We start from the raw sequence: 26,591 nt of genomic DNA on the forward strand, positions 1-26,591 counted from the left end.
CAATACAATTTATTAATCTTGAAGGACGTACGTTGTGTTCGTTTACTTAAATACAATCATCTGCTTCAACACCTCCTACCCCCCTACCCCTCTTCAGGCATGTGTTTCGAGAAAAAGAAGCTTGGCGACTCTTTTGAACGACTCATTTGAACGACTCTTCTCAGTGAGCGAGCGCTCATGAGTCGACTCGCACAAATGAACGGCTTGAACCCATCACTAGTAACTTGTCAGTTGTTACGGTTGGCACTTTGGTGGGGGAGCACCAGGTGAACACATCACGAAGGACTTCCGCACTCGGTAAGTTATCGGACTAATTCAGAACAAATTCAAATATGGGGACACTACACTAAAATTGATATTCAAATCTTGCATAGTGTATACTTTATTCTGATGAGTGGGTGTAGGCAGACACTTTCCGAGTAAGAAGGAAAGCAAACATACAGGTTGTTATGGTCGACAAACCGCATTCCCCTTTCGATTATTGGTTTGCATCTAATCTGAGCAGTCGTAATCTTTGTAATAAATACAGTTGAAACAATGTAATTGAAGCACATATAAGTACGGGAGTTAACTAAGTTATACGAGACTTGCCGTACAAATTTTATGTGCTCAACTGTCCAACATTTTCCCTCGAAAGCTACTTTCTCGTCGCCGATACCTAAATTCTGTAGTGGATTTACATACGTTACCGTACTCTGTGAAGCATTGAAGGTAAAACTATCAAAGTCGGGAATTAGATTTCGATACCAGTTAGATATAGTGAAAACACATTTAACTCGTTTATTTCCGAATTATTTACATTTGTACTTACCTTATATGCATAGCGGAACATTTTTCGGTAAAATTTTCGTATCCCCAAAACGTATTTCTTCAATTTTACAGGAGAAAGTACTTACCGAAATGGGTTTATTTATACTTTAGGAAGGTCTTGGAAGTTTGTATTCACCTCGTTGAAATTTTTTTGCCGATAAATCATGTAATTTTCGACATTAATGTCACTCCGATGCACAAAAGCTGTTCCCTTGATGTCCGTCTACTACGTGAACCAAATATTTGCGAGCGTTTCATGACGTAACAACCGGTCAGTCTTTCCAAATGCGCGGTTTTGTAACTGTGTAACAGTTCTAGAACGTAAATAAACGTGAGTTACTGTTCATCATTTCTGATCACGAACTTGCGACAACATGACGTGCACAGGATCAGTGGCGTGCTCAATGTGAGGTTGATGGGGGTTATAACCCCCCCTTTCACCCAGTATCTCTAAGGCTATTTATGAATGGTTCGTGGGGCTATCCGTCAATGGTTCGTGAGGCTATTTATGAATGGTTTGTGGGGCTATCCATCAATGGTTCGTGGGGCTATCCGTGAATGGTTCGTGGGCTATCCGTCAATGATTTGTGGAGCTATTTATGAATGGTTCGTGGGGTTTTCGAACCCGAAAAAAAAATAATAATTTTGAAAAACATATTTAACTATGTTTCCTAACCTAACAGAACTTAACCTAACCTTGCCGTGCATGGTTCGTGGGGCTAATATTTATGAATGGTTCGTGGGTCTATCCGTGCATGGTTCGTGGAGTTTTCGAACCTGGAATAAAATACAAAATCAGTAACACGAAAGTAGGTATTTTTCTATGAAGAAGGTTGCAACACTGCATAACCACTGATCATGGACTACGCTAGTCAAGATTTCTCCGCCTTATCGCGTGTAACGCAAGCGAAAGCGAACAAAATAAAAATACTCGATATTTCGAAAATTGAGATTATTTGCGTGCAAAAAACGAAACTCAAAATAGAAGAATCCTTACGAAAGCAGAATATGTAAGTATCAATGTGAAAAATACGAAAATAAGGGAATTAGAGACGTTTGGTGGTTACCGAAATTTTAATCATTTTTCAACTAGGAATTATGTTTTTTTCTCTGAAAAAAGTGTAATTTTTCACATTACAAGTATTTATTGGTCGGGCGGGCAAATCTTGACTCACGTTGTCTATCGTCAGCTGATATGCAGTGTTTCCAAACTTATGAACCAAAAAATGCCGCACAAACTATCCACAAAATGTTTTTAAGCGAAAATTGATCCACAAACCATTCACGGAAGGTTAGGTTAGGCAAACAGAAAATTAAATTGGGGAAAAAATAACGCTCACACGTCATCTTGTAAAACTACCGCGTGGTTGCTACACTAACACTTATTAACCGAAAAATGATGGTTTTTAGGCTAACATTGATCCACAAACCATTCACGGAAGGTTAGGTTAGGCAAACATAGAAAATTAAATTGAAAATAAAAAACCGCTCACACGTCATCTGGTAAAACTAACGCATGGTTGCTACACTGACAGGGGGTTACATATTCAAACGCACGGAACATTTGATTCATGTAGTTGACGGTAATGGTGGCACGAGCTATCGTGCAACGGAGATACATTAATGTCGAAAATGACATTATTAAAACTCCACTCAATATTGTTTATTCCTGCTGTAAAAAAATATGTGATGTTACATAAAGTGTACCTTTGCTTAAACTGTGAAGCTGCGCCATCTGAGAAAATATGAAGACTGGAAATTGATAATCCAAGTTCGTTTTGGAGATAATCTAAAATATACTGTAAATATACATGTACACTGTATTTATCATGATTAAGGCAGTCAGATGTAATAGCAAAAGACTTCTTTTGTGATGTAGTTCCATTGTGAAACCAAGTTACAGCTGTAAAAACGGTAATTTGTTTATTGCTCCAATGGGCAGATTGGATTTCATCCTGTTCCTTGCATGTGAAGTTCTCAAAAAAGTTAATTTGTAAGACAGCTTCTTCTTCATGTAAGTTTTGAATCCACTGGAAAGCCATCTGCTGTTTACGTTTTATGAAAGTATGATGCAGAAAGTGTGGAATTTTTCCTAACAGAGACTGAAAACAATCTTGGACAGTTCCAGTCTTTTCAGTTTTCTCAACACTATTAGTAGTATTTCCCCACTCATACCACTTACAGAACTATGAAAGATCTGTTTCACTTTCATCCCTGTCTGTTATGGAATTTAAGTCTTGACATATTTTGCATTTGCCAGTCATACAATGTTCATTATCTTGACTACATACTATCTGGTCTATAAATGGCCGAAATTCTGTAGAAACATGTATACCTGAAGGATGGAGGGCGATTAATAACAGTGTAATGTTTTCATGTGTCATGCAAACACAAACATTTTGAGGTATATTTCGTAAAAGAAACACAAACTTGGGCCTGCAATCAGCAAAAGTGGAAAATTTATTTTTATCTCAGCATGCTTCAAGCAAAATATTGCATATGCTTCCTGAAGAGTTGTAAGTAAGTACTGTTTCTGATATTTTCTATTCACACACAGTTACACAGTCTCTTGCTCCAGGAGCTTGCCAAGAGATTTCATTCGTGGAGTATAATTCTTTTATAAAATTTCTAGTTTCTGATTCTATTTGGGCACTTGAGGTAGCTGTAGAGGTATTACCAATCTTTAGTCCTTCATTCCTTGCAAAATCAACTATAATAGCTTGTCTCTTTCTGGGAGAAACAGGTAAGGCAGGTGATGCACGTTTTTTTACTTTCCCAAATGATTGACGTGGTGAATACACTTTTGTCGGTGTTTCAATGACAGATGTTGTTGGTGTTCAGGAGGAATAGTGGCACTAGCATTATTCTGACTACCAGTAGTTTCGCTTTTCCTCTGTCTTTCCTTCCGTTTGTATTGATGGTTTTTCTTCTTAAGCTGCCGTTTACCTCTCTCACTAAGTGCACTTCTTTTTATTTTCTGTCTTTCAGCATCTTTTCTCTTTACTTCTTCATAACAAGCCTTTTTTTCATACACTGTCTATAATTCCGCTGCTTCTCAGCATTGCTTAATCTTGGCATCTCAAATCAGTTTACTGAAACAAAAGAAAATATATTTTGTTAAAATATATTTAGGTATTATTTTTACAATAAAATTTATTTTATAATATAACTAACATTATTTTATAACTTTATAAAAATAATTTTGAGTAATAAAAGTTAAAGCAAGACTGTCAGATAGCATGTATGAAAGTTTTTTTAATATTTTATATAACTTCTCCTTATAATGTCAGTCCGTTACCTACCCATAATACCCTAATGCCTTAAGATATAACTGTGAAATTTTTTGTCTGAGTAGTCTGGGTAAACCTAACACAGGATATAAAGTTTTATGAAATTGTCACTTTGGATTTTCTTATAAAAAAAAAATTCAAACATTTTGGTAACGGACTGACACTACCGCTTAACGAAGTTTAGCATGCATTACTTCTTCATACATGATATTTTTAGTATACAGTTTCTGTGCAAAATAATGTTACTTTTATGCACATTCTAGTAATATAATTAACTTTCAGCTAGATAGTTTCTGAATGATTTTATAGGTGTTGAAATAAAACTATTATTTATACAATGCGAGCTCTGACTAGCAGTACCATCATATTTTATTATACTGCAGCTGCAAAAATCAGTTACATTAGGATGTAATTATACTACATTAATCTAAATGAAGTTTTCTTTCCAACAAGGTATAATACATGCTACTTCGTTACACTTTGATTTTCACAATCCAGGTTGACAATTTTCTGGAATTGCTCTTTAGCAACCTTCTTAATGCAATGTAACGAGTTGCGAACGTCATTTGTTCACATGAGAAAACATGGCTTCTTCGTTGTTTATGTATCGACAATCACCGTGGTAATTCACAATGCTATTTTACAACTTCTACACATTAATTTACAATTTCTACACGTGACCACCAAATCTTAACTGTAGATATGTCATCAGGACTTCATAATTAGTGAGTATTAGAATTATTAACGAAATTATGCCTTTTTTTGGTATTGTAAAATCACAACCTTCTACATGTTATTTTGAAAGTTCCACACGAGAACTCCAAATTTTAACTGTAGATTCGTGATTAGGAGCCCTAAATTAGTCAGTATGCGAAATATGGACGAAATTGGAGAAGGGTCCGGTATTGTAAAATCATACCCTGGATTCATAACTGAAGACAATTTATACTCTAAAACAGTGGTTCTGTGCCCTGGTGCACCGTAGCTTGATTTCAGAGGCGCTTCGAAATGTTCCATTTTTTTCACTGAAATGATTATATTGTTCCAAATATTAGCTTATTTAGTACTTTTTTACATGTAAAATGTTTCTGAATTTGAAATATGTGTATATTTTTTAACCAAGGCAGGCAACCTAACCACACTAACTGAACATTGCAAGTGTTAGTTAGGCCCACATTCTGACTAGGGAGCCACAGAAAAATCATGAAACACTAGTAGGGGCACCGCGAAAAAATCTTGAAACACTGGGGACATCGTGAAACAAAAAAGTTTGGGAACCTCTGCTCTAAAAGAATCCGACGTTTGGACGTTTGTATTTAGTGAATTTCAAGTTCAAATGTTGTCATTGTTCACCTACATTTTGTCTATTTCATGTGTGTTTTTTTTTTTTATTATTTTTTTACCACCATATAAAATTTCAGGAGCGCAGAGTAAATATTGAGGTGCCCTACACCTCGGGGTCCCCCACATTGTGGGGGTGGCCGCTATACCACTGAACCCAATCAATCAATCATAGTTTCGTTATGCTTTTTACAGGGACACACGGAACATACAGCAGTATATTTACAGTTTCAATAGTCTTTTTTTTGGACCTGTGACCAATTCGTCCATCGAGAATGTGCTAGAGTCGTTTTCACGTTCAGAAGACACAATGGGCTCTTATGGGCAATGCTTTTCTTATGGGAAATACGAGCGCGCTGTTGTCAAATTTCTGGATTTACAAATTTAGCTTAAGTAAAATCGGTACCTGCAGTTTTGCAGCAAATTTTGTAGAGAATACGATGGTGAACACAAAAAACTGGTAACTTGCTTACATAATTTTAGATAAATTAAAAACTCAAATTTTCTGTGAAAACACAATTTTTACATTGTTTTCATTCCTAACGTTGAAACATGCCGTAAAATTGAAGCTTTCATTATGAAAAAAATTGACACTGTTTTTTAATTGTCATAGGTGACGGTGGTACTCAGAATTTATCAATACTTTAAAGCATATTTGCATTAAAAAATATTCAAATAAAGTATGTGGAGATTTTTTATATTCGTGCAGTAGAAAATGTCGTCGCTGGCCATTTTTTGTTCTGTAATTCCAAGTAAAAACTTCCAGCGACAAAGTTGTGGAGAAAATAATGAAATTATTTTTTATAACCACTCAAAGGTTCCCAGAAATATTACTTCCATGCATTTGGAGTTTCTTTTTAACCCGAACCGCGCACGAAGTAAGGAGACGTTGTCTGGCCATCTTGAGCTGACTCACCGCAGCATTCCGGCTAATCACCACCAAGTTTTCGAGTTATTTTATTTCCATTCATTAAAAATATGAACTTCATGCTGTTTGTTATAATAGAATTGAAATTACTTAAATTTAATAATTGACAATTATTTCCAATGCTGCTGTTGTGATCAACATTAGTGCTGTTGCAAATACACGTTGTTTTCGTTTACATTACTGTCGACATTAATACTGAAATGAAGATCACCTTTCAGTTTCCAACGTACACATAAATTCATAGACACCATATTAACCCTTGAAAGGCTTTCCAACACGTGACAAAATATGTGGCTTCAAGATAGAAATATGACATGCCTTACTTGAGTCATTCACGTCTTATCAGTTCACGTGGGCCATAACTCATTTGTTTGTTTGGGTTGCAACTTAATCTAATACATGTGCCAGGGTCCCCTTACTTGAGTGAGAGATCTGCTTTGGTCTGTTTAGACTTTTTCCCTCTCCCAAAAAAGTGTTTTCAGTTGTGTGAGCTCTCAGTGATTTTTACTTTTTTGAGTGATTTCTGAAGTGTCATATTCGTGCATTACACTCTCGTGTGTAGTGATCGCAATGGATCATAGTAAAAAAGATAACTGTAACGTTCACAGTATAATATTAATATTAATAATTACATATAATATCATTATATATACAAAATATGTAACACCTTCATTGTGAAGGAAGGTCATCATTTTCCGGCGACATGAGCTAGCGCTGTATTGGCAACACTGTGCGGTTTCTCCATAAGCGCCGTTGTCTCTTCTGAACGTGAAAACGACTCTAGAAGGAAGAAATGGTATGTGTAGAAACATTTCCATTTTTGTATTTGAAGTCAATTCCCTAAAAATAGTAAAATGGTTGTTCCCTATTTTAATATGTTATGTAACACCACACATGTTTACATTGTGAACTAGAAAAAAATGCATTGCACTCTGTTTTGAAAAATACATATTCCAATTTTATAGGTACCAGAACAAGAAGAGAAGAAAATGACAGAGAATGATGATGAGCCACACCTATTGTCTGATGACTCATCACCATTTAGGTAGGATAATAGAAATAAGATTGATATGTTGTTTTTTCTTTAACATGTTTTAGTTTTTATAATTTTTAAAAGATCTCTTTGTTCATTATTTTTTTTGTACAATGTTGACGACAGGCTTTATTATTAAAAGCTGGTGTCTGTCTGCTTGGGATTCTTTGATTTTTGCTAGTGATGTCAAAATTTGGTTATCAATTTACGTAAAATATATTTTTTATACAATATGTGCAAGAATCTGTAATTACAAAATTTTGAGATTTATAGTTATTAACAGTGCCACTAAAAACTAAAGGAAAAAGAAGACAGGAAAAAACAAAATAAAATAAGAATAAAGGCATATAAATTAAAAGATACAAAAGTTAAAGAAAAATATCAGCAACTAATAGAAGCAAAGATACAAGAGAAACATGAAAAGAAAGAAAGAGATGTAGATAAATTGTGGGATGAATTTAAGAAGATTTTGATACAGTCTGCAGAGGAAAGCTGCGGGACAACATACATTGGAAACAAAATGAAAAGAACGGCATGGTGGACAGATGAGCTGAAAGAAGAAGTCACGCACAAGAAAATACTGTGGAAAAAGTACCTATCAATTAATGATTTAGAAAGCTTCGAAGAGTATAGGAGGCAAAGGGATATAGTCAAAAAGAAAGTGTTAGAGGCTAAAAAGATCTCATGGAGAAAATTTGGGGAAAGTATGGAAGAGAACAGCCGAGAAAATAAAAAAACTATTCTACAAAGTTTTAAAGACTATGAGAAAAGATAAAGAAAGCCCATTAAAATACATAAAAGGAAAAGATGGTAAACTAAGAACAAAACCAGAAGAAATCATGCAAAGATGGAAGGAATACATTTCGAAGAATTGCTGAAGGATGAAACACAAACTAACAGGACGGAGGTTCAAACAGGAAACGAAAGAACAGAAGATACAGAAATGGAGGATGAAGAAGAGGAAATAAATGATATCAAAGTAGAAGAATTAAAAGCAGCATTAAAGAAAATGAAGTTAGGTAAGGCTAGTGGACATGATGGTTTAACACCAGAAATGCTTAAATACATGGGAAATGCTGGAGAGCAACTGTTTTTGAACCTATTGAATGCTATATGGGTAAAGAAAACTGTACCGAAGGAATGGGAGATATCAGTAATAATCCCAATCTTCAAGAAAGGGGATAATAGAGAATGCAGAAACCATCGGGGAATCTCATTGCTCAGTGTGCCAGGGAAGATATATTCAAGAATCCTGGAGAACAGACTCCGAAAATATGTCGAAGAGCAATTGGAAGAAAGTCAAGCAGGCTTTAGACCAGCAAGAAGTGTACAAGACCATATTTTCACTAACTAACTAACTAACTCTCTAGCCTTCTTAAACCCGAAGGTTCATGGCTGCAGCAACACAGGCCTTCCATCTGTCCCTATGTTGAGCAAGTTTTATATACGCTTTTCCATCCCTACCAATTTCCCTTAGGTCCATCTCAACGTTGTCCCTCCATCTTCGTCTTGGCCTTCCTACAGGTCTCTTACCATCAGGTTTCCCAACAAGAATCCTGTAAACTCCTCTTTCCCATTCGTGCCACATGGCCTACCCACCTAAGTCTTCTTGATTTAATTATTCTAATAATATCTGGACATGAATACAAATTATGTAGTTCTAAATTATTTAACCTTCTCCACTCACCTGTCTCCTCATCCCTTTTAGGTCCAAATATTTTCCTAAGGATCTTATTTTCAAATACTCTCAATTTATGTTCCTCTTTCAATGTAAGGAACCAAGTTTCACATCCATATAATACTACAGGCAAAATTACTGTTTTGTATATTTTAACTTTTAGTTTCTTAGATATTAAACGAGAAGACAAAAGTTTATGAAGAGAGAAGTAACATGCATTTCCTGAATTAAGCCTACTTTTTATTTCCTCTTTAATATAATTTTCATTTGTTAATATTACTCCTAAGTATTTGAATTTGGAAACTGGTTCAAACGAGTTGTTATGAATAATTAGATTTTGATTATTACCTAACACTTGGTTTCGGCCTGTAAGCATATATTTAGTTTTCTCTTTGTTAACTTCCAAACCTATCTCTTTAGCTGTTTTGAAAAATATTTTAGCATTATTCTTAATTGTATTTACATCATCCCCTAATAAGTCTACATCATCTGCATATGCTAACAACTGAGTCACACCATTTAATTTTAGTCCTTCTTTAGTTTCTTTTACCCTCCTAACAGCATATTCTAAGGCAAAATTAAAGAGCAATGGAGATAATGCATCTCCTTGTTTTAACCCATCATGAATTGTAAATTTGTCAGACATATTAATACCCACACGAATTTTACTTTCTGTTTCACTGGTGCATATTTTTATCATACTAACAAGCTTCTTAGGTATTCCAAACTCGACTAATATATTATATAATTTATCTCTTTTGACCGAATCATATGCTTTTTTGAAATCAGTGAATAGCTGATGGACATTTTGATTATATTCCCACTTTTTTTCAAGTGTCTGTCTGATGTGAAAAATTTGATCTGTAGTTGATCTGTTACGTTTAAATCCACATTGATAATCACCTATAATTTCATTAGCATATGGGGTTAGTCTTGTTAAAAGAATGTTAGATAATATTTTATATGTTGTTGAGAGTAGAGAAATTCCACGGTAATTATTGCAGTTCATTTTATCACCTTTTTTAAACACAGGAACAATTATGGATTCTTTCCACTGTTGAGGGATTTCTTCTTTATTCCATATTAAACAAATTAATTTATGAATTTGACATATTAATGAATTTCCACCATATTTAATTAACTCAGCTGGTATTAAATCAATGCCAGGTGCTTTGTTATTCTTTAGCCTTTTAATAACATCCTTAACTTCAATCAAGTTAGGTTCTGCTGTGTGGACTTCATTTACTTCTGATTTATCTCCTACATGGACATTTAAAAGGTCATTAAAGTAGTTCTTCCATCTATTTAGAATATCGCTTGGGTCAGCTAGAAAATCACCGTCTTTATCTTTTATCAAGTTTACTTTAGGTTGCCACTCCTTTCTAAACTCATTTACACCTTTATATAAATCTCTGATATTTTTATTTTTGCTCTTTGTTTCAATTTCGTTAATTTTGCTTTTCAAGTAATCTCTTTTTTTACTTCTAAACGTGCGGTTAACTTCTCGCTTTATTCTATTATAATTGTTTAGATTTTATCATCAGAGTTATTTAACCACCTAAGTCTACCCTGATTTCTTATTTCTATTAGATTATGACATTCATTATCAAACCATGGCTTACTTTTTCTCGGTTTATGGTATCCTATACTTTCTTTAGCTGCTGATTCTATTGCATTACGTATGTGCTCCCAATTCTTATTTACGTCTGTTTCATTTATATTTTCATCATCATTTAAATCCTGCAAAACATCAAATCTATTTGACAGTTTAATTTGGTAATCTTTCTTAATTCTTTCATCAGTAAACTTTCCTGTATCAAATTTTAGAACTTTTAGATTTTGTTGTTTATGATTTATCACTGCGAGTCTTTCTCTTAATTTAGCAATTACTAAATAATGGTCACTGGCACAGTCAGCACCTCTATGTGTACGAACGTCAATTATACTAGTATGCCTTCTCTTATCAATGAGAATATGATCTATCTGATTATGAGTTTTACCATCTGGAGAAGACCAAGTATATTTATGGATATCTTTATGTTTAAAAGTGGTACTTTTCACAATTAAATTCTTTGAGGTTGCAAAAGTAATCAATCTTATACCATTATCATTACTTAATTCATGAAGACTTTCTTTACCAATCGTGGGTTTAAATGTCTTTTCTTTGCCAATCTGTGCATTACAATCACCTAACAGTATTTTCATATCATACTGAGAAAATTTATCAAAGACCTGTTCTAACTCTGTATAAAAATCATCTTTAGTATTATCATCTTTACCTTCCGTTGGTGCATGTATGTTTATTAAAATAATTTTACACCATCTACCCTGTAAAACTGCATATGATATCCTATCATTAATAAATTCTACTGCTTTAAGAGCAGAGATAATTCTATTATTTATGAAAAAGCCTGTTCCAAAATTATGATTTTCAGTACCACCATAGAAAAAAGTATAATTTTTATTTTTACAATTCCCTTCTCCTGGCCACCTAACTTCCTGGACAGCTACTACATCTAATTTATACTTAACTATCTCATTAACTGCACACTGAAATGCCCCAGGCCGGTAAAGGCTCAGAACATTCCAGGTGCCCAATTTAATATCCTTATTCCTAACGTAGATCTTATCCTTAGTCCAGGGACCTCCCAAAGTAGTCCCCACCCGGAGATCCGAACGGGGGACTATTTTACCTTGGGAACATCCATGGCCTTATATTGCTGTTTCTTGACATTTTTTTTTACAGTGCAGAGTTGTCAGCTCTACGCTTAACCCCCAATATGAATGGAGGAGCTACTGCACAAGACAAACACAAACACATCACAACTATAACACAATATAAACACAAACATACTAGACAGCACAACTACAACACAAGACATATACATACATATCACCAATAATACACAAGACAAACAGAAATACATTAGACAACATAACTACTACATAAGATAAACACAAACACACTAGACAGCACAACTACTACACAAGACAATCCCAACCACACTAGTCAGCACACCTACTACACAAGACAAACCCACTTACAAGCACACCACAACTACACAAGACAAACACAAACACACTAGACAACACAGCTATTACACAAGACAAACTCACACACTACACAGCACAACTACTGCACAAGAGACACAAACACATAACAACCACTACACAAGAAAAGAAAAAAAACGAAAAAAAAAATGCACAACTACTACTACATAAGATTATGAAAATGATTATGATAAATAACAAGAATCAAATAAATTAACCTTTAGTCCCGCGCCGTTCCATATGTGGAACAAAAAAGAAGTATGTCCCTGTCAGCCGCAGTTGCATATATGGAACAAACAGCTTTAGATACAATTATCGAGGGTTTGCCACACTTATATTTGTATATTGAGGTTGAAACATTGGTGGCTGTTTTCTGGCATGTACTGACTGAGGAGTATCCTAATCTAGTGACGTAAACATGGACGAATTTTTGCCCTTTTTAACTTCAGATTTGTGTTAGCAAGCCTTCTCTGCAATGGCGACAATAAAATCCAAAGCAAGAAATAGTATGCATAACCTTGAGGATGACATCCATGTTTTGTTGCCTGATATAAAACATTTGTACTCTAAGCATCAATCGTAAGTCTCATATTAATAAGACAAAACTCTTTCGAAAGATTTCCAATGCAGTAAATTGTATTATATTATGATGTTTGTTTTTTCACACTCAAACAAATAACAGACAAGACAATAGAATACAATAAAAAGGCACATGTATGTTTTATAGATCTACAAAAGGCTTTTGATAGAGTTCCTTGGAATGAGATATGGAAATCTTTAGAGAAGAAAGGAAGTGGATAAAAACCTAATAAAAGCAATCCAAAGTTGGTACAAAGGATGCAGATGCTACGTGAGGACGAGAAACCACCAGTCAGAGGAATTTGAAATAACAACAGGAGTTAAACAGGGAGATATACTATCACCATATCTATTTATAATCCTATTAGATGAAGTAATAAAGGAATGCCATATAAAAATGAAACAATTTCATGTAGGATACTGGAATATGAAATCAATTAAACTAACAGAGCTCATATACGCTGATGATATTATACTAATAGCTAATACACAGGCTAGTTTACAATATAACCTAAATATTCTTAATGAAGAATTAAAGAAAAAGAATATGGAAATAAATACGGAGAAAACTAAAACAATGATAATTAGCAGAGAAAAGACAAACCATAAGATAAAACTGAATAACAAACCTTTAGAACAAGTGACAAATTTTAAGTATCTTGGAGTAATTATAAACAGTCAAGGAAAAGAAGAGGAAGAAATAAGAGATAGAATCATGAAGACAGGAAAACTATATCAAATGATAAACCGAGGATTTATAACCAAAAAAGAAATATCTACCCAAACAAAATTCACTGTATATAAAACAATTTATATACCAACACTTACATATAGCAGTGAAAATTGGACAATTACTGGAAAACACCTGCAAAGTGTACAAACAATGGAAATGATGTACCTTCGAAGAATAAGTGGGAAAACCAGGAAAGATCGGATAAGGAATCAAACCATCCGGCAATCTTTAAATGCTCAGCCACTACAAGAAACAGTTTAACGTAATCAACTCAGATGGTTCGGCCATTTGAGCAGAATGAGTGAGACGAGACTGCCAAAGCAGATATGGGAAGCACGTCCACAAGGAACAAGACCAAAAGGAAGACCAAGAAAGACATGGAATATGAGTGTCAAAGAGATTTTGGAGAAACGAAGCATAAGATGGAAAGAGGCACAGGAAAAGGCGATGGACAGAAACGTCTGGAGAGCTCTCTGTAACCCCTCGACACTGGCAGGTAGAAGAGGATGCGACTAAGTAAGTAAGTAACAGTGCCACTTAGTGTAATGTTTGTTTGCACAAGGATGTTAAGTCCATATGTCATAAATAATATGTCTTGATGCTGACAGTACAAATTGAGCACATCATGATTGTACATGGTAGGCTAAATTTACATTTAACATGGTGTGTGTGTGTTTTGTCACCATACAATACCGACCGATTTCCACAGTGCATAGAGAACATCAAAATGAACGTGGTTTTGATCGCTAAGGATGTATATTTTTTAGTGGCATTTCCATTCTGTATGTATGCAACCATGCAGTACAGTATCAGAGTTGCCACTGACACTTAAATACTCTGTCAGAAAATATCCAGCTTGGTAGTTTCAGCCCACAATCATCTATTTCATGTTTCATATGCCACTGTATTGGTAGGATAAGACTAAACTACATTTTTACATGGAGATAATGACTATGTTCACATAAATTTAAATTTCACTACATTTTTCACTTAACGATTCATATTTGAGGGCCCAATACCACTGTTTATCGTGTACTACTGGACTTTGCGTGTATACTAGAGTACTGAATTGGATCACTTTCGCTCGCTCAAACTCGATCGAATCTCCCACGCTCGAGCTAGATTCAGTTGAATATATAGAACATCAAATATCATTTCAATGTGACAATAATCCTACAAATATATGTGTAAAATTCGTGGTGGTAGTTTCAGCCCATAATCATTTTCATTTATTGCTATGTATTGGTAAGATAGACAAAGTTACATTTTAACATGAAGATGATGACTATGTTCACTTTAGTTTCAATTTCACTCCGTCTTTCACTTCACGAGTATATTTGAAGGCCCACTAGCACAGATAAATTACGGTTGTACGTGAAGTACTGGGCTTTGAGCGTATATCGATCGTTCGAATGTTCGAGCATTATTCGCTCGAGCGAAGAAACAGTCGATTTCGTAAGCCATCTAGTGTCATCTGTGCAAACTATTAGATGATCAAGCAAAAAATCCTCGATGCAGCACTCTAGTGTATACTAGTTGTTTTGCCTGTTCAAACGTTATTCACTTGAGCAAAGAAGCTGTCATTCCGTACGCTATTTAGCATTGTCCGTGTGACGTATTTGGTGCAAATTCCTCTCCCTGCAGCACTCTAGTCTGTACTGCAGTTTTTCACTAAGTACGAATGTTTTAAAACTTACATGAAATGCATGTTGGTTTTGTGTAATGTGCAGAAGCATTGTGAAAAAAGGTAAAGTTATCCCTATATACATTGCACCATACCACAAAGGAAAGACTACTTATGAGTTTTAAGTCCATTTTATGCACAGATAGGCTATCAGGACTGGACCTACAGTTTTAAGTGGGATCTGAATGACTGTATGTCTCTGCGGGGTTTCGAAACCATGTACCCTTTGATTTCAAGATGATGACCACTATGCCATCAAAGAGGCCCAATTTCTGCTGTAGAGGTGGTGATGTGATCAACACCACGTGCTATCCCACAATGTAGCTCCAATAAGGGTGAGTTCCACAGATGCATTATGAGAAATGTTGCCTGACATGGACATCCAACCCCAGTTTTTTATGGAACAGTCAGCCACCCTGCAAACTAGACCATTATGAGTCTCCAGTAGAAAATTATTATAACTGAAATACAAATGTAAATACAACTAACAAATCAACCTTAACAATTGTGGTTCCTAACTATAAGCAGTCTTCATTTTTTTAAAAAAAGATTGTAATATATTTAATCTACCTTAGACTTTCCTACATCCTACTTTTCTCTTTTCATGCCCAGAGTGTAAATTGTATACACATATTTTTATTCATAAACTTTGCTTTAAAACATTGATTGTGTGCATATTTATTTGTTTATTTTAGTGTCAACATTGCAGATTTAATGGGAAGTGATCTAACATATCCATTGTTTTTAACTGACAATGACTTAAATAATGACTTTAATACAGTTCTGCAGGTAAGAATGCTAAAATATTATTGTTCTTATCATTACACTTCATTTTCTAGTCTGTGGCGGCCTAGGTGCCAGAGTTAACTTTCTCTTTCCACTCTTTCTTCTAAGATCTGGTCCTTCCTTCTTCTATGCTTAGTTTTATTTTGGATGTGGACACTGTTGCCCTTATTCTCACATGCAATATCTTCTTCTCGGAAATGTTTTCTTTCCAGTGCTTTAAATACACCTCTCGTCCCCCCATGGTCAGCTTCGAGTGCACAGAGGCCATGGTGCAATTTTATTGCAACTTTCTAAAAAAAATATCCTAATATCAGTCAATAATTTTTGCATAAAAATTTTACAATATAGTATAGAACATTTATCGCTGCAAACATAAAATGTCAATCTCTGCAGGAAGGGAATCTGAAGAAAGATTAGTAGAAAACTTTCATTAGTTAATAGTTCTGTCATTGACCTTATTTCACCCTTTCTATGATGTCTTCATCAGCCAAGAGCTTGTTTTTTTAAACTAAAATAAGATTAAATGTTATTTGAGAAGTACAATGGTGAGTGTGGACTGGCACTTTGAAACTTCGAATGGTGTTGGGCTCGAGAGCCAGACTTGAACAAACTAGCCCAAGAAGTTGCTTCCATCAAAAAAGGGCTCTTAAAATATCATAATTTTTGAAGTAATAATGTACTTTCATGTATAATTATGTAATTTTTTAGTTTGTATTTTGTCCTATTAACATTGTGTGCCAGTTTTTACATTGATTCTAATTATGTATTTTTCATATTAGTTGCTGTTGTTGATATTGTTTTTAAGTCCACTTCATGCACAGAAAGGCCTATCAGGACTGAACCCACTGTTTAAAGTGGGATCCAAACCACTATGTACCTCCACTGGGTATCAAACCCGGGACCCCTTTTTTTCACATTTGTATGCACCAGTGTTCAAGAAGTTACTTTTTAAAAGTAACTTAATTTCTTGTAACTGGTTTCTTCCAAACACTGGTATGCACCTAATAGAAATATGTAGGTATGAGTGAATACCTTAGAAAAGAAAGTTTTGTGTAACAAGTAGGGGAGCACAAGTAAAGGTTGCAAAGGGAGAGGGCTGGATGTAGAACCTGTTAGCTAGTTATACAACTGAATCTTTCAAATGCTACTATTCTGTTCTTGTAATCAAATGCGTAACAACTTTTCTAATTCACCCTGTATATTTATTTGAATGCAGTTGGATTTTACAAATGTTCCTTGCATGTTTCAGAATGAAGAACATAATGATACTGCACCTGAAGATGGTGCCCTCTCTTCCTGCCAGGTCAACTATATTGAGAGCACTAAAGAAGCTCCAAAACACAGAAACGGACCCACCAAACCATGTTTTACAAACTGGGAGGGAGATTATAACTTCACTGTTGAGTTGGCCACTGATATGACAAATGCACCAAGTAAAAAATCATGGGTGGTGAGAAAATTCTTAATTTCAGCTACTTAGATTAAGGTGTAATAAGTATGGTCTTTTTCTATTGTCCATATTCTGTTTGTCTTTATGTGTAGCATGGTAATGTCAAAAACTTTTTTTTAGTTCATGTTGCATATGTACATTGGGAAATGGCATGAATGTACTAACTCAAATCTTTTCTGAGCAAGTTTAACAGGCTCAAGAATATTTTTTAAAGTTTTATTTAAGCCCATCTGATGCTTGTGATAGGCTAATCGGAACTGGCCCCACTGTTTGCACAAATTGTCATTTGTATTGTCTTGTAGCCATGCCAGTCTGCGCATGCTCAGTGTGTGTGTGAACCGAGTCGAGAACGGAGTTGCACACGTCGCAATTACATGTGTATTTGTGGAGAACATTAATTAGTTTCTTTAGTGTATGTTATATTCTTTGTCACTAAAGTGTAAGTAATTCTCCATACATGTTTCATTCTAGCCAGAGTGTAATTGAAATACACAAAACTACATGAACTAGGAGCAGTAGGGAGTTTGTGCATGGTACTCTGCCATGTTGCAAACGTTAACACCCACGGTTTAAATTTGGAACTGAACCACTCTGCAAGATGCCTCAAAGGGGATCAAACCTGAGACCCCTGCAGGAAATGGGTTTTTGTTTCTTTTTAATTCACTTCAGTCCCCATATCTGATCATTCAATTTACCATGTAAATTGGAGAATTTATATTAAATACATGTATTAATAACCAACCATCTATTCCAGCACTGGACCCTTCATAATAAAAAAAACAAACACTAATATCTGGAATGTAGTATGTTCCTGTTTACAGTATCATATGGCCTCCCTGGTGGCGCAGTGGTAGCGTCGTCGCCTTGTAATCAAGGTGTCCTGGGTTCGATATCCGGTGGAGGCACATGGCACAGTGGTTCGGATCCCACTTTAAACTGTAGGTCCAGTCCCGATTAGCCTTATTGTGCATAAAGTGGACTTAAAACACTCAACTCAAACAGTATCATATGTTGAATATACAAAACAGTGCAAGTGTAGGTTAGAATTGATTCTGAGTGAGGTGAGATACCCAACTGAAATTCACCCCTCCCAACTGTAACTTCTGTTTTTCCAAAGAAGAGAAAGTAGAGTTTTTTTTGTCGTTATTAGGAATTTATTGAAACCTGGTGCCAAAAGTATATTAACAGACACATCTGTAAGAGCTTTCGTTGGTTTCAACCATTCATCATGCACCTGATCCAATATAAGGGAGCTTTCAGACTGAAGTGACAGGCAACACATCAACAGCAACATTTCACACCATAGTGGCATGACAGGCTGCACAAGCCTGCATTAAATTGGTAAAATCCTTATGTGATATGGGTTGCCTGTCGCTTATCACTTTGGTGTGGAATCTCCTTTACAGTGCTATAGTAAAGGTAAAGTTCCCCGTGCATATTGCATCGTGCCATGAAGTCACATTTATCGGATTTGGGGGTAGAGCCCCCACACATTCTCGATCTCCAGCATTTTGGAGCTGATGCGATCAGCACCACACTTCGGCCACCTTTATCCCCTCCCAGGTTGCCCCCAGGCCCATTGATTTGGGGCTGGGTGAGTCCCAGAGCCGCTTTATGCAGGGACAAGGCCAGAAAAATTCCAACCTTAGATCACCTACTTCGGGAATTGAACCTGGGTCTCCTGCGCAGCAGGATTTCTGAAACTGGCAGAAAATTGTACGTTGGTTATATCATGATTGTGCTTAAGAAAAGCAGCTTTTTTTAATATTTTAAATTTAATAGGAAGACCCTCAAAGTGTGCACAATGTTAATGTTGCCATTCCTTTTCTTCCAGTATTCTCCAGTGTTGGAGAAAATCTTTTCAGTCCCGCAAAAATCTGTGCCTGTCAATTTTAGAGTCGAGACAATGGAACTGCTACATAATGCTTCCATTAGAGCATTCCTAGTTTATACAGATCCAGGATTTCAAGATTATCAAGTGATTAGATGCCCAAATCATAAGGAGGAGGATTGTGATAAAGGTATGTCTGTAAAACTGATTAATTTTGTAATTTAATTACTTGCAGAAAAAGAAGCGAAGTATTTTTTTTATTCTCCTTCCGCTCCTGCTGCTACCGTTTCCAGTTTCTTTAACCCATTAGCAGTACGATTTTTCAGTTCCAAGGTGGATAAAAATCAAGAATTTTATTTTAAAAAAAAAATTTGATGATTTTTTAAAAAAAACATGCTTAAAATAGCTTGTATGTTTTTTGACAGCATACATATAGATTTGTTTTTTATAGAACGACCCTGAAATATTTGAACACTTTGAAAAGAAATAAAAAATATATGTAAATATACATTTTTCTGTTTCTCATTCGTACATATGAATTTATTGTGGAAACGTTTGTTGAATGTGTTAATGAAACTAACAATTTCAGTAGCATTTGTTCTAATAAAAATATAACATTCCAGATGCATATATAATTGTAACTTAAAATATTTTTTATAGTCTTTGTAGCTGAATTGTGGTGATTTTTTAATGGTAGTTTGCAAAATATTAGCTGTAATGGTTATTTACAGTTTAATGATATTTACTGTCTAACATGATTAGTGTTTTGTACATTATTATACGCAAAATGTTTGCTTGTTTTGCCTATAAAAATTATTGAATTTAAAATCAAGAGAAATTTAAGAGTGTTTTCAGTTTACATATTACATTTCCTTTCGTATGAGCTTCACCCCATCAGTACATATATTTTGTTTCCTTTCTTTTCCTTTCTTAGAGCTTAATAAACACCATTAAATGATTATAAGATTAATGTACTTTCACCAAAAGTAATTCTGATATCTACAAAATCCTTATACAGCATGTCCCGCTTATACGTATAATAAAAGGAAAATTCATAACTTCTAAACAAACTGTCAGAATGATGTGATTGTTGTTTCATTTTAAAGAATGACTCTGACATTTTTTTTTACCAACACATTCAGTGATAGTTGGGCATGCGCAGTAGCCAGAATGTCTTGAAAACTGATATTATCAGTTTCTCAGTAGGCATTCGTCATGTGGTCGCCACAAGAAAAGGTGTTTTGTTGTTTTAATGTCTGAAGTGATGTCTGTGACACTTGTGCAGAGACAATTTTGTGCACGTTATGGTTTGGGTGCTAAAGAAGTAGTCCTCACTGTGTGGGATTTTTTGTTGTGGAGGTGTGTTAAGGACAAAGTTTACTGTACACTGGTTAGAGATTTGCAAGACTTGCGTGAATGAATTGTGGTTGCAGTAAGCAACATTACCCCGCACATGCTTTAAAACGTGTGGCTTGAGGCTGACAACTGGTTTGACATATGCCGTGCCACTAACGATTCTCATGTGGAAGTGCGCTAGTTTTCTTGATTTGTAAAAAAAAATTCTGAATTGTTCCATGTTTGTACAAAGTTTGGACAAAAAATATTGGTAAATAAAAAAAGTTGTGATTTTTTCTTTTATTGTACGTATAAGCGGGACAAGCTGTATATAAGACGTAAGCGAGTTACTAAAGATATATTCGCAAAACTTACTTGTAGTCGAGGAAACAACAACAGAAACTGGAAGTCAATCTAACAATAAAGCATCGAGTTCCGAAGTGGATGGTGGCAGACGCCACCGAAATTAATAGAACATTTACAAGTAAGTTTCGCGGATATATAACTTGCTTATGTTTTATATTATCAACCTCGTTGTTTATTCCCCTCAGCATGAAAAATCCTTATGTGCATTATTCTATAAATTATTTTTTCAAGTGATTTAAATGATTGGTTCCAATTGACATTCCTGTAGTGAGTTTTTGCATCAACTCTTCAAGTTGGTTTATTGTTTTATTATTTGTTATTGTGTTCATCATAAGATCTACTCTAAATATTGTGGTATGTTTATATGTGGTAGTGCATCCATATAGACACACACAAACAACAATATTTCTTTTGTTAAAAGGTTATTAGTTTATTCTCACCCAGAAAAAGATGCTAGTATGGCATACCATTGCGTATTGCCAGAAAAATAAGCACTGATTATAACTATTAACAAAAGGTTAAAAATAAGGTAAAGTGCTCCCCTGTGCATAGCACCATGCCATGAAGGCGTATAGGGGGTGTGGGGGTAACGCCCCACACTTTCTTGATCCGGTCGTGAGTGGGGGTGATGTGATCAGCATCACACCCCTGACCGCCTTTACCCCCCAGGGTTTCCCCCAGGTACCCATGTTATTCGACGCTGGGTAGGCGCCGGGGCTGCTTCCATCGTTAGAAAAGTTCCCAGATTTGAACCGGCCGGGGATCGAACCCGGGACCTTTAGTATGGTAGTCAGACGCTTTACCGACTGAGCCACCGTGGCCATATAATTAAAATGGTACCAACTGTTTCATATTTTGATTCTCTCGTTCATAAGGGGTTACAATTATGTAGTGACATTTTGTAACAACGGGTATTACACAACAAAATAAAATGCAAAATTGGATTAGAGGTATATTTTATTTTTCACAGCTGTTATTATAACTATTATTATTGTTATGAATAATACACTGCTCGCCATTAAAATTGCAACACCCAGAAGGAAATGAGATAGAAACACGAAACTTGGCAAATATGTAGGTCATAATAAGATAAGAAAATGATTACATTTAGAGCTCGCTGGTGTGACATGTGACATGTAGAACATGGTTGCATAACCCCAAGGAGCTAGTAGCGTGTACAGCCTCCACAGGCGGCAATAACTGCTGCAACATGGCAAGGCATGGACAGAATAAGTCTATTGATGTCTGCTTGCGGTATGGCGTCCCAAGCAGCTTCCACACGGTGCCAGAGGTCTCAACATTACGTGCCGGAAACCTGAGTTGGGCCAGCCGGCGACCCAGCATGGACCAGACATGTTCAATTGGCGACATATCCGGCGAACGTGCTGGCCAAGGAAGCAGGGGCATGTGATTAGCTTCCATAAATGCGAGGACATTCCTTGCAACATTTGGGCGCACGTTATCCTGTTGAAAAGTGGTATTATGCAGTGCATGGATTAATGGGACAGCAACAGGGGTGAGAACCTGTGTGATGTACCGTTGGCTGTTCAATGTCCCTTGAATGCGTACGAGATGCGAACGGACACCTATGGCGATGGCACCCCATACCATGATACCCAATGAAGGCCCTGTGTGATGATGCATGATGCAGGCGTCATGAAGCCTAGTGCCACGGTGCCACCACACGCGTGTACGTCCATCATGATGATGTATACAAAAGCGGGATTCATCAGAGAACACTACAGCATTCCACTCTGCCATCCATGCACGACGGTCTTGGCACCATCTCAGACGCAAACGCCTATGCTCTAGCGTCAGAGGAATCCGCAACAGTGGGCTCCGGGAAAAAATTCCCCGGTTCGCCAAACGACGAAGCACGGTTCGTGGGGACACTGGACGTTGTAAAACATTCCGTACTTCATGCGCATTCTCGTTGACGTGGCCGTTCTGTCTGTAAGGGCCATGTGTATCAGACGTCTGTCCTCTCGTTCCGTCATCCGACGTGGACGTTGTGAACCTCTACGTTGCTTTACAGTGCCTTCCTGGACCCACTGGTTCCATACACGGATCACTGTGGATGCATTCCGTCCTACACGGGCACCGATCTCACGGTAGGATAATCCGCATTCACGGTATGCAACAATTCGGCCGCGATCCAACTGGGAAACCTGCTGGAATCTCTGCCGTATTCGACGACGTGGCATTGCTGACCGATTTTAACACACTACACTCACGACCATGCACTTTCACTGCTCTTCTGCACCTATCTGACCTGCTACAGGTACCACTTACCAGATGGCATGGCAGGTGCACATGACGCATGACGGCGTTGAACACCTAATCATTTCCTTCTGCACCTCTCCTCTACACACTGTGCACATTTCATCCGATTCCGATTACTCCTTCTGGGTGTTGCATTTTTAATGGCGAGCAGTTTATAAATGGAACTAATTGTTATATTTTTGATTGTTCATGTGCGTGGGATATGACAGAACAAGCCTAAAGTCCATTTTTTCCACTACGAAGTGGTAGTAAACCAAAGCATGTGTTCTAGAGAAAGCCAGTGCAGCCCTATTGGTGGATTCTGGCAGTAGTCCCTCCGCAGACCTCTTGCACCCTAATAGATAGTCCATTCAATACCATCTCAAAACTAGACTTCTACAGCATTGCATGCTGTTCAAAGCTTTTACTAGCCTTATCCTTGCTTATGAATTCAAAACCATTCATTAGTAAAGCACCTACGATGATATTCACTCAGTCAAATTAACGAAATTCCCGCTACTTGTCTGTCACACTGTGTTGTGCAGTGTTGCTAATTCTCAATATTAAGTAAAGTCTTTATAGACTTGAAACATCAGTCTAGACAGAATTAGAAAACATGATTTCGACTGCCAGTGACTGCGGTAGGAATATCTAGATTACACGCGGTTGATGTACATACTACAAACAGGCACACACATACTTTCAAGTTCAAGAGTTTTATGTAGAACGGTAAAATGAACGCACTACAAAATATTGTAGGGAAACTTTTGAGAAAGCCATTGTGCTTGGTGCAAATACAACCAGTGATGCTTAAAATCGTACGGAATGTTACTTTAGCATTTATTAAATGACCCACCTGTGCTTCCTTTCCTTCCCACATAAAACATGCTCAGATTTCAGGAACCTGAATTCCAAAGAAAAATGCTGGATGCATACACTGACAACCGCTTCCAAGAAGGAATTTGTAGAGGGCGGGGACACAAGCTTTTGGCATTACAGATGGGCAAACTTTGCCATTCAGTGTTGCTACCCGACCTTTATAGAAACATCGTTACCATTTGGTACTATTACAAAGCTGTTATCGTATTTAATTGCTATACAGCAAACTTCACATGTACAAAGTTTTATTAATGTTCCAGCATGCGTGTATGTAATAAGACCTTCACATTTCTTGCATCGATTTCAAGCAGGGAAAAAATAACATAGTTGAAGACAGTACTTTTCCTGGTCAAGAATCCTCCGAAACATGGTTACCCTCAAGTGCAGTGCTATTTATAGCTTTCCTCAACCCTGGCAAAACCTGTGCCCCATTGCCATTGTGGTTCTTGAGATTTTGCGTAATGTTTATATTGGCTTATGTATCATTGAATGTTGATGTGGCTTTAACAGCAAATGTTACAAAGCATCTCCGTTTGAAACCTTTAACAAGTGGCGATAACAAAATTGAGCTGAATGTGTTCAATTATTTTACACAGACAAATCCAAAGTGTTGTGTGGAATCGTTAACTTCTGAATGCACAGGTGTCTTTAAAACAAGCATTCATGCAGCCTGCAAGGAAATTCAGCCAAATGGTACGTTAATTACTATATAAAAAATAATAATAATAAATAATAATAATTCCTAACATAAACGCGGATGGCACATTTTAGTCGAATTTGGACTTGCTACCATCAAAAGGAAAGTGAATGCATTTCTTCTGGATAAATTATATATAAATTATTGAGTGATTGATTTGGTTTGTTTTTCTTCGCATTTCTGACACTTTTGGCTAATCACGAAGATGATATGATGAAATTGATGCAGGAACACTCACAAAAGAACATCCATGCCTAGGCCGGGATTCAAACTGCTGGTGATAACCACTCCACTACGGAAGACAGCTGGATGAATTGTTGTTTGAAAAAATTGGTAATTATACTGATATGTGCAAGATTACAAGATTAGTCGTCTGACGTTATACAAACTGCTGCACAATTTAAATTTTGGATTCTTAAGACTTCTTACGTGGTATATTACCCATCAAAGAGAACCTACATCATTGGTAAGTTCTTACTTCTATTTTGTTATATTTTCCTTCCTCTCGTATTTACAACATTGTTCATTTTCAAAACTAATATTTGCATTTTAAAAAGTCACTCTAGTTTTGACACATTGTGAAAAATACTGACACTGCAGCTAGCACGTGCGCTGGGATGGAGGGACACGTGCTGGTGAATAGAAAGTGGCACCGCATGCATTAATACAAATTTTGGTAACTTATTGGCCACACCTACTTCATTTTAAATCTGGATGGACTTTAGATAAAAGAAGCTATAGCACCTGTTTAAAACAAAATTAAATGGAGAACAAAGTTGCCAAGTGTGGCCGACAGATGTCAGAACAATTTGAACTGGAATTGAAGCTGAACGTCATGTTATGTCAATACTGCTTTGGCACAAAGTTCAAAACACATACGTATGTCTATACTATACGACGCACTTTTTTAGAAGTGATATCGGGTGGAGCTACTGAGAGTGTGTCCTTGGCGACCAGCCAATGGCAGGAGTGCAACGTTGTACAGTTAGGAAACTGCGGTGTGCAAATTACACGCCGTGTTCTGTATTTTTTCTTGCGCGCAAGAAGTTTTCATGAAACTCTCCACTTTAAGGTTCATCATAAGATGGAGCACAACATTTTGAACCTGACTGTCCAAGTCCCATGAATTTCCGTCGCCTACAGCCGGAGCTATCGTTTCTTGAAGAAACACAGGAAACAGTATGTCTCAACACACACGCACACAATAACCCTTTAATTTTGCTTCAGTCTGTTCTTTTCGTTGCCACCGTATTGACCCCGCTGAGTTGTTGTGTCTTGGTAAAGCTATGGGTGTCAAATTCGGCTGAATATACACAATGAATTTTGATTGTCGTGGGCGTTCATGAACATTGCGAGTCATTCAAGTCAGTTTGAGTTCAGCGTTTTCGTAACAAGGGCGGTGTAAGATAATTATACTTGCACGCTACGAAGAACAGTTGTGAGAGGATTCAACAGCCCTTATTGATTGATTGATTTGATTTATTTTACTTCGCCTTTCTGCCACTTTTGGCTAATCGCGAAGATGAGGATTGGTGATGATATGATGAAATTGATGAAGGGACACTTACAAACACCTATGCCCGGACCAGGATTCGAACCCGAGAACCCTGGCATCGTAGCGCACTGTGCAATACAGCCCTTATGTTTGATAATTGTGTAATAGTGTGTGTTCCGTGAGTGTTATTAAATTATGTCGCGCTGGACACCATGGTGCATTGGTTAGCATATCGCGCTACGATGCCAGGGGTCCCGGGTTTGAGTTCCGGCCTGGACATGGATGTTTATGAATGTCCATTCATCAGTTTCATTATATCACTCATTCCCATCTTCGCAGTTAGCCAAAAGTGACAGAAAAGCA

General features: G+C 36.5%; 1 protein-coding gene across 1 annotated transcript in view; it reads left to right on the plus strand.

Annotated features, from left to right (window-relative positions):
• The first annotated feature begins 219 nt into the window (after positions 1–219).
• Positions 220–26,591, plus strand: part of LOC145997479 (cellular tumor antigen p53-like) — a 41,083-nt gene continuing 14,711 nt past the window's right edge. Inside the window, exons 1-5 of the mRNA XM_083134570.1 lie at positions 220–297; positions 7,335–7,414; positions 15,823–15,916; positions 17,163–17,363; positions 19,198–19,384. Coding sequence (XP_082990696.1) covers positions 7,359–7,414; positions 15,823–15,916; positions 17,163–17,363; positions 19,198–19,384 — 538 coding nt within the window. The 5' untranslated portion in view covers positions 220–297; positions 7,335–7,358. The remainder of the gene's footprint in view (positions 298–7,334; positions 7,415–15,822; positions 15,917–17,162; positions 17,364–19,197; positions 19,385–26,591) is intronic.

Source organism: Lepisma saccharinum, chromosome 1 (genome assembly GCF_977018435.1).
Source record: "Lepisma saccharinum chromosome 1, izLepSacc3.1, whole genome shotgun sequence".
Classification (NCBI taxonomy): Eukaryota; Metazoa; Arthropoda; class Insecta; order Zygentoma; family Lepismatidae; genus Lepisma; species Lepisma saccharinum.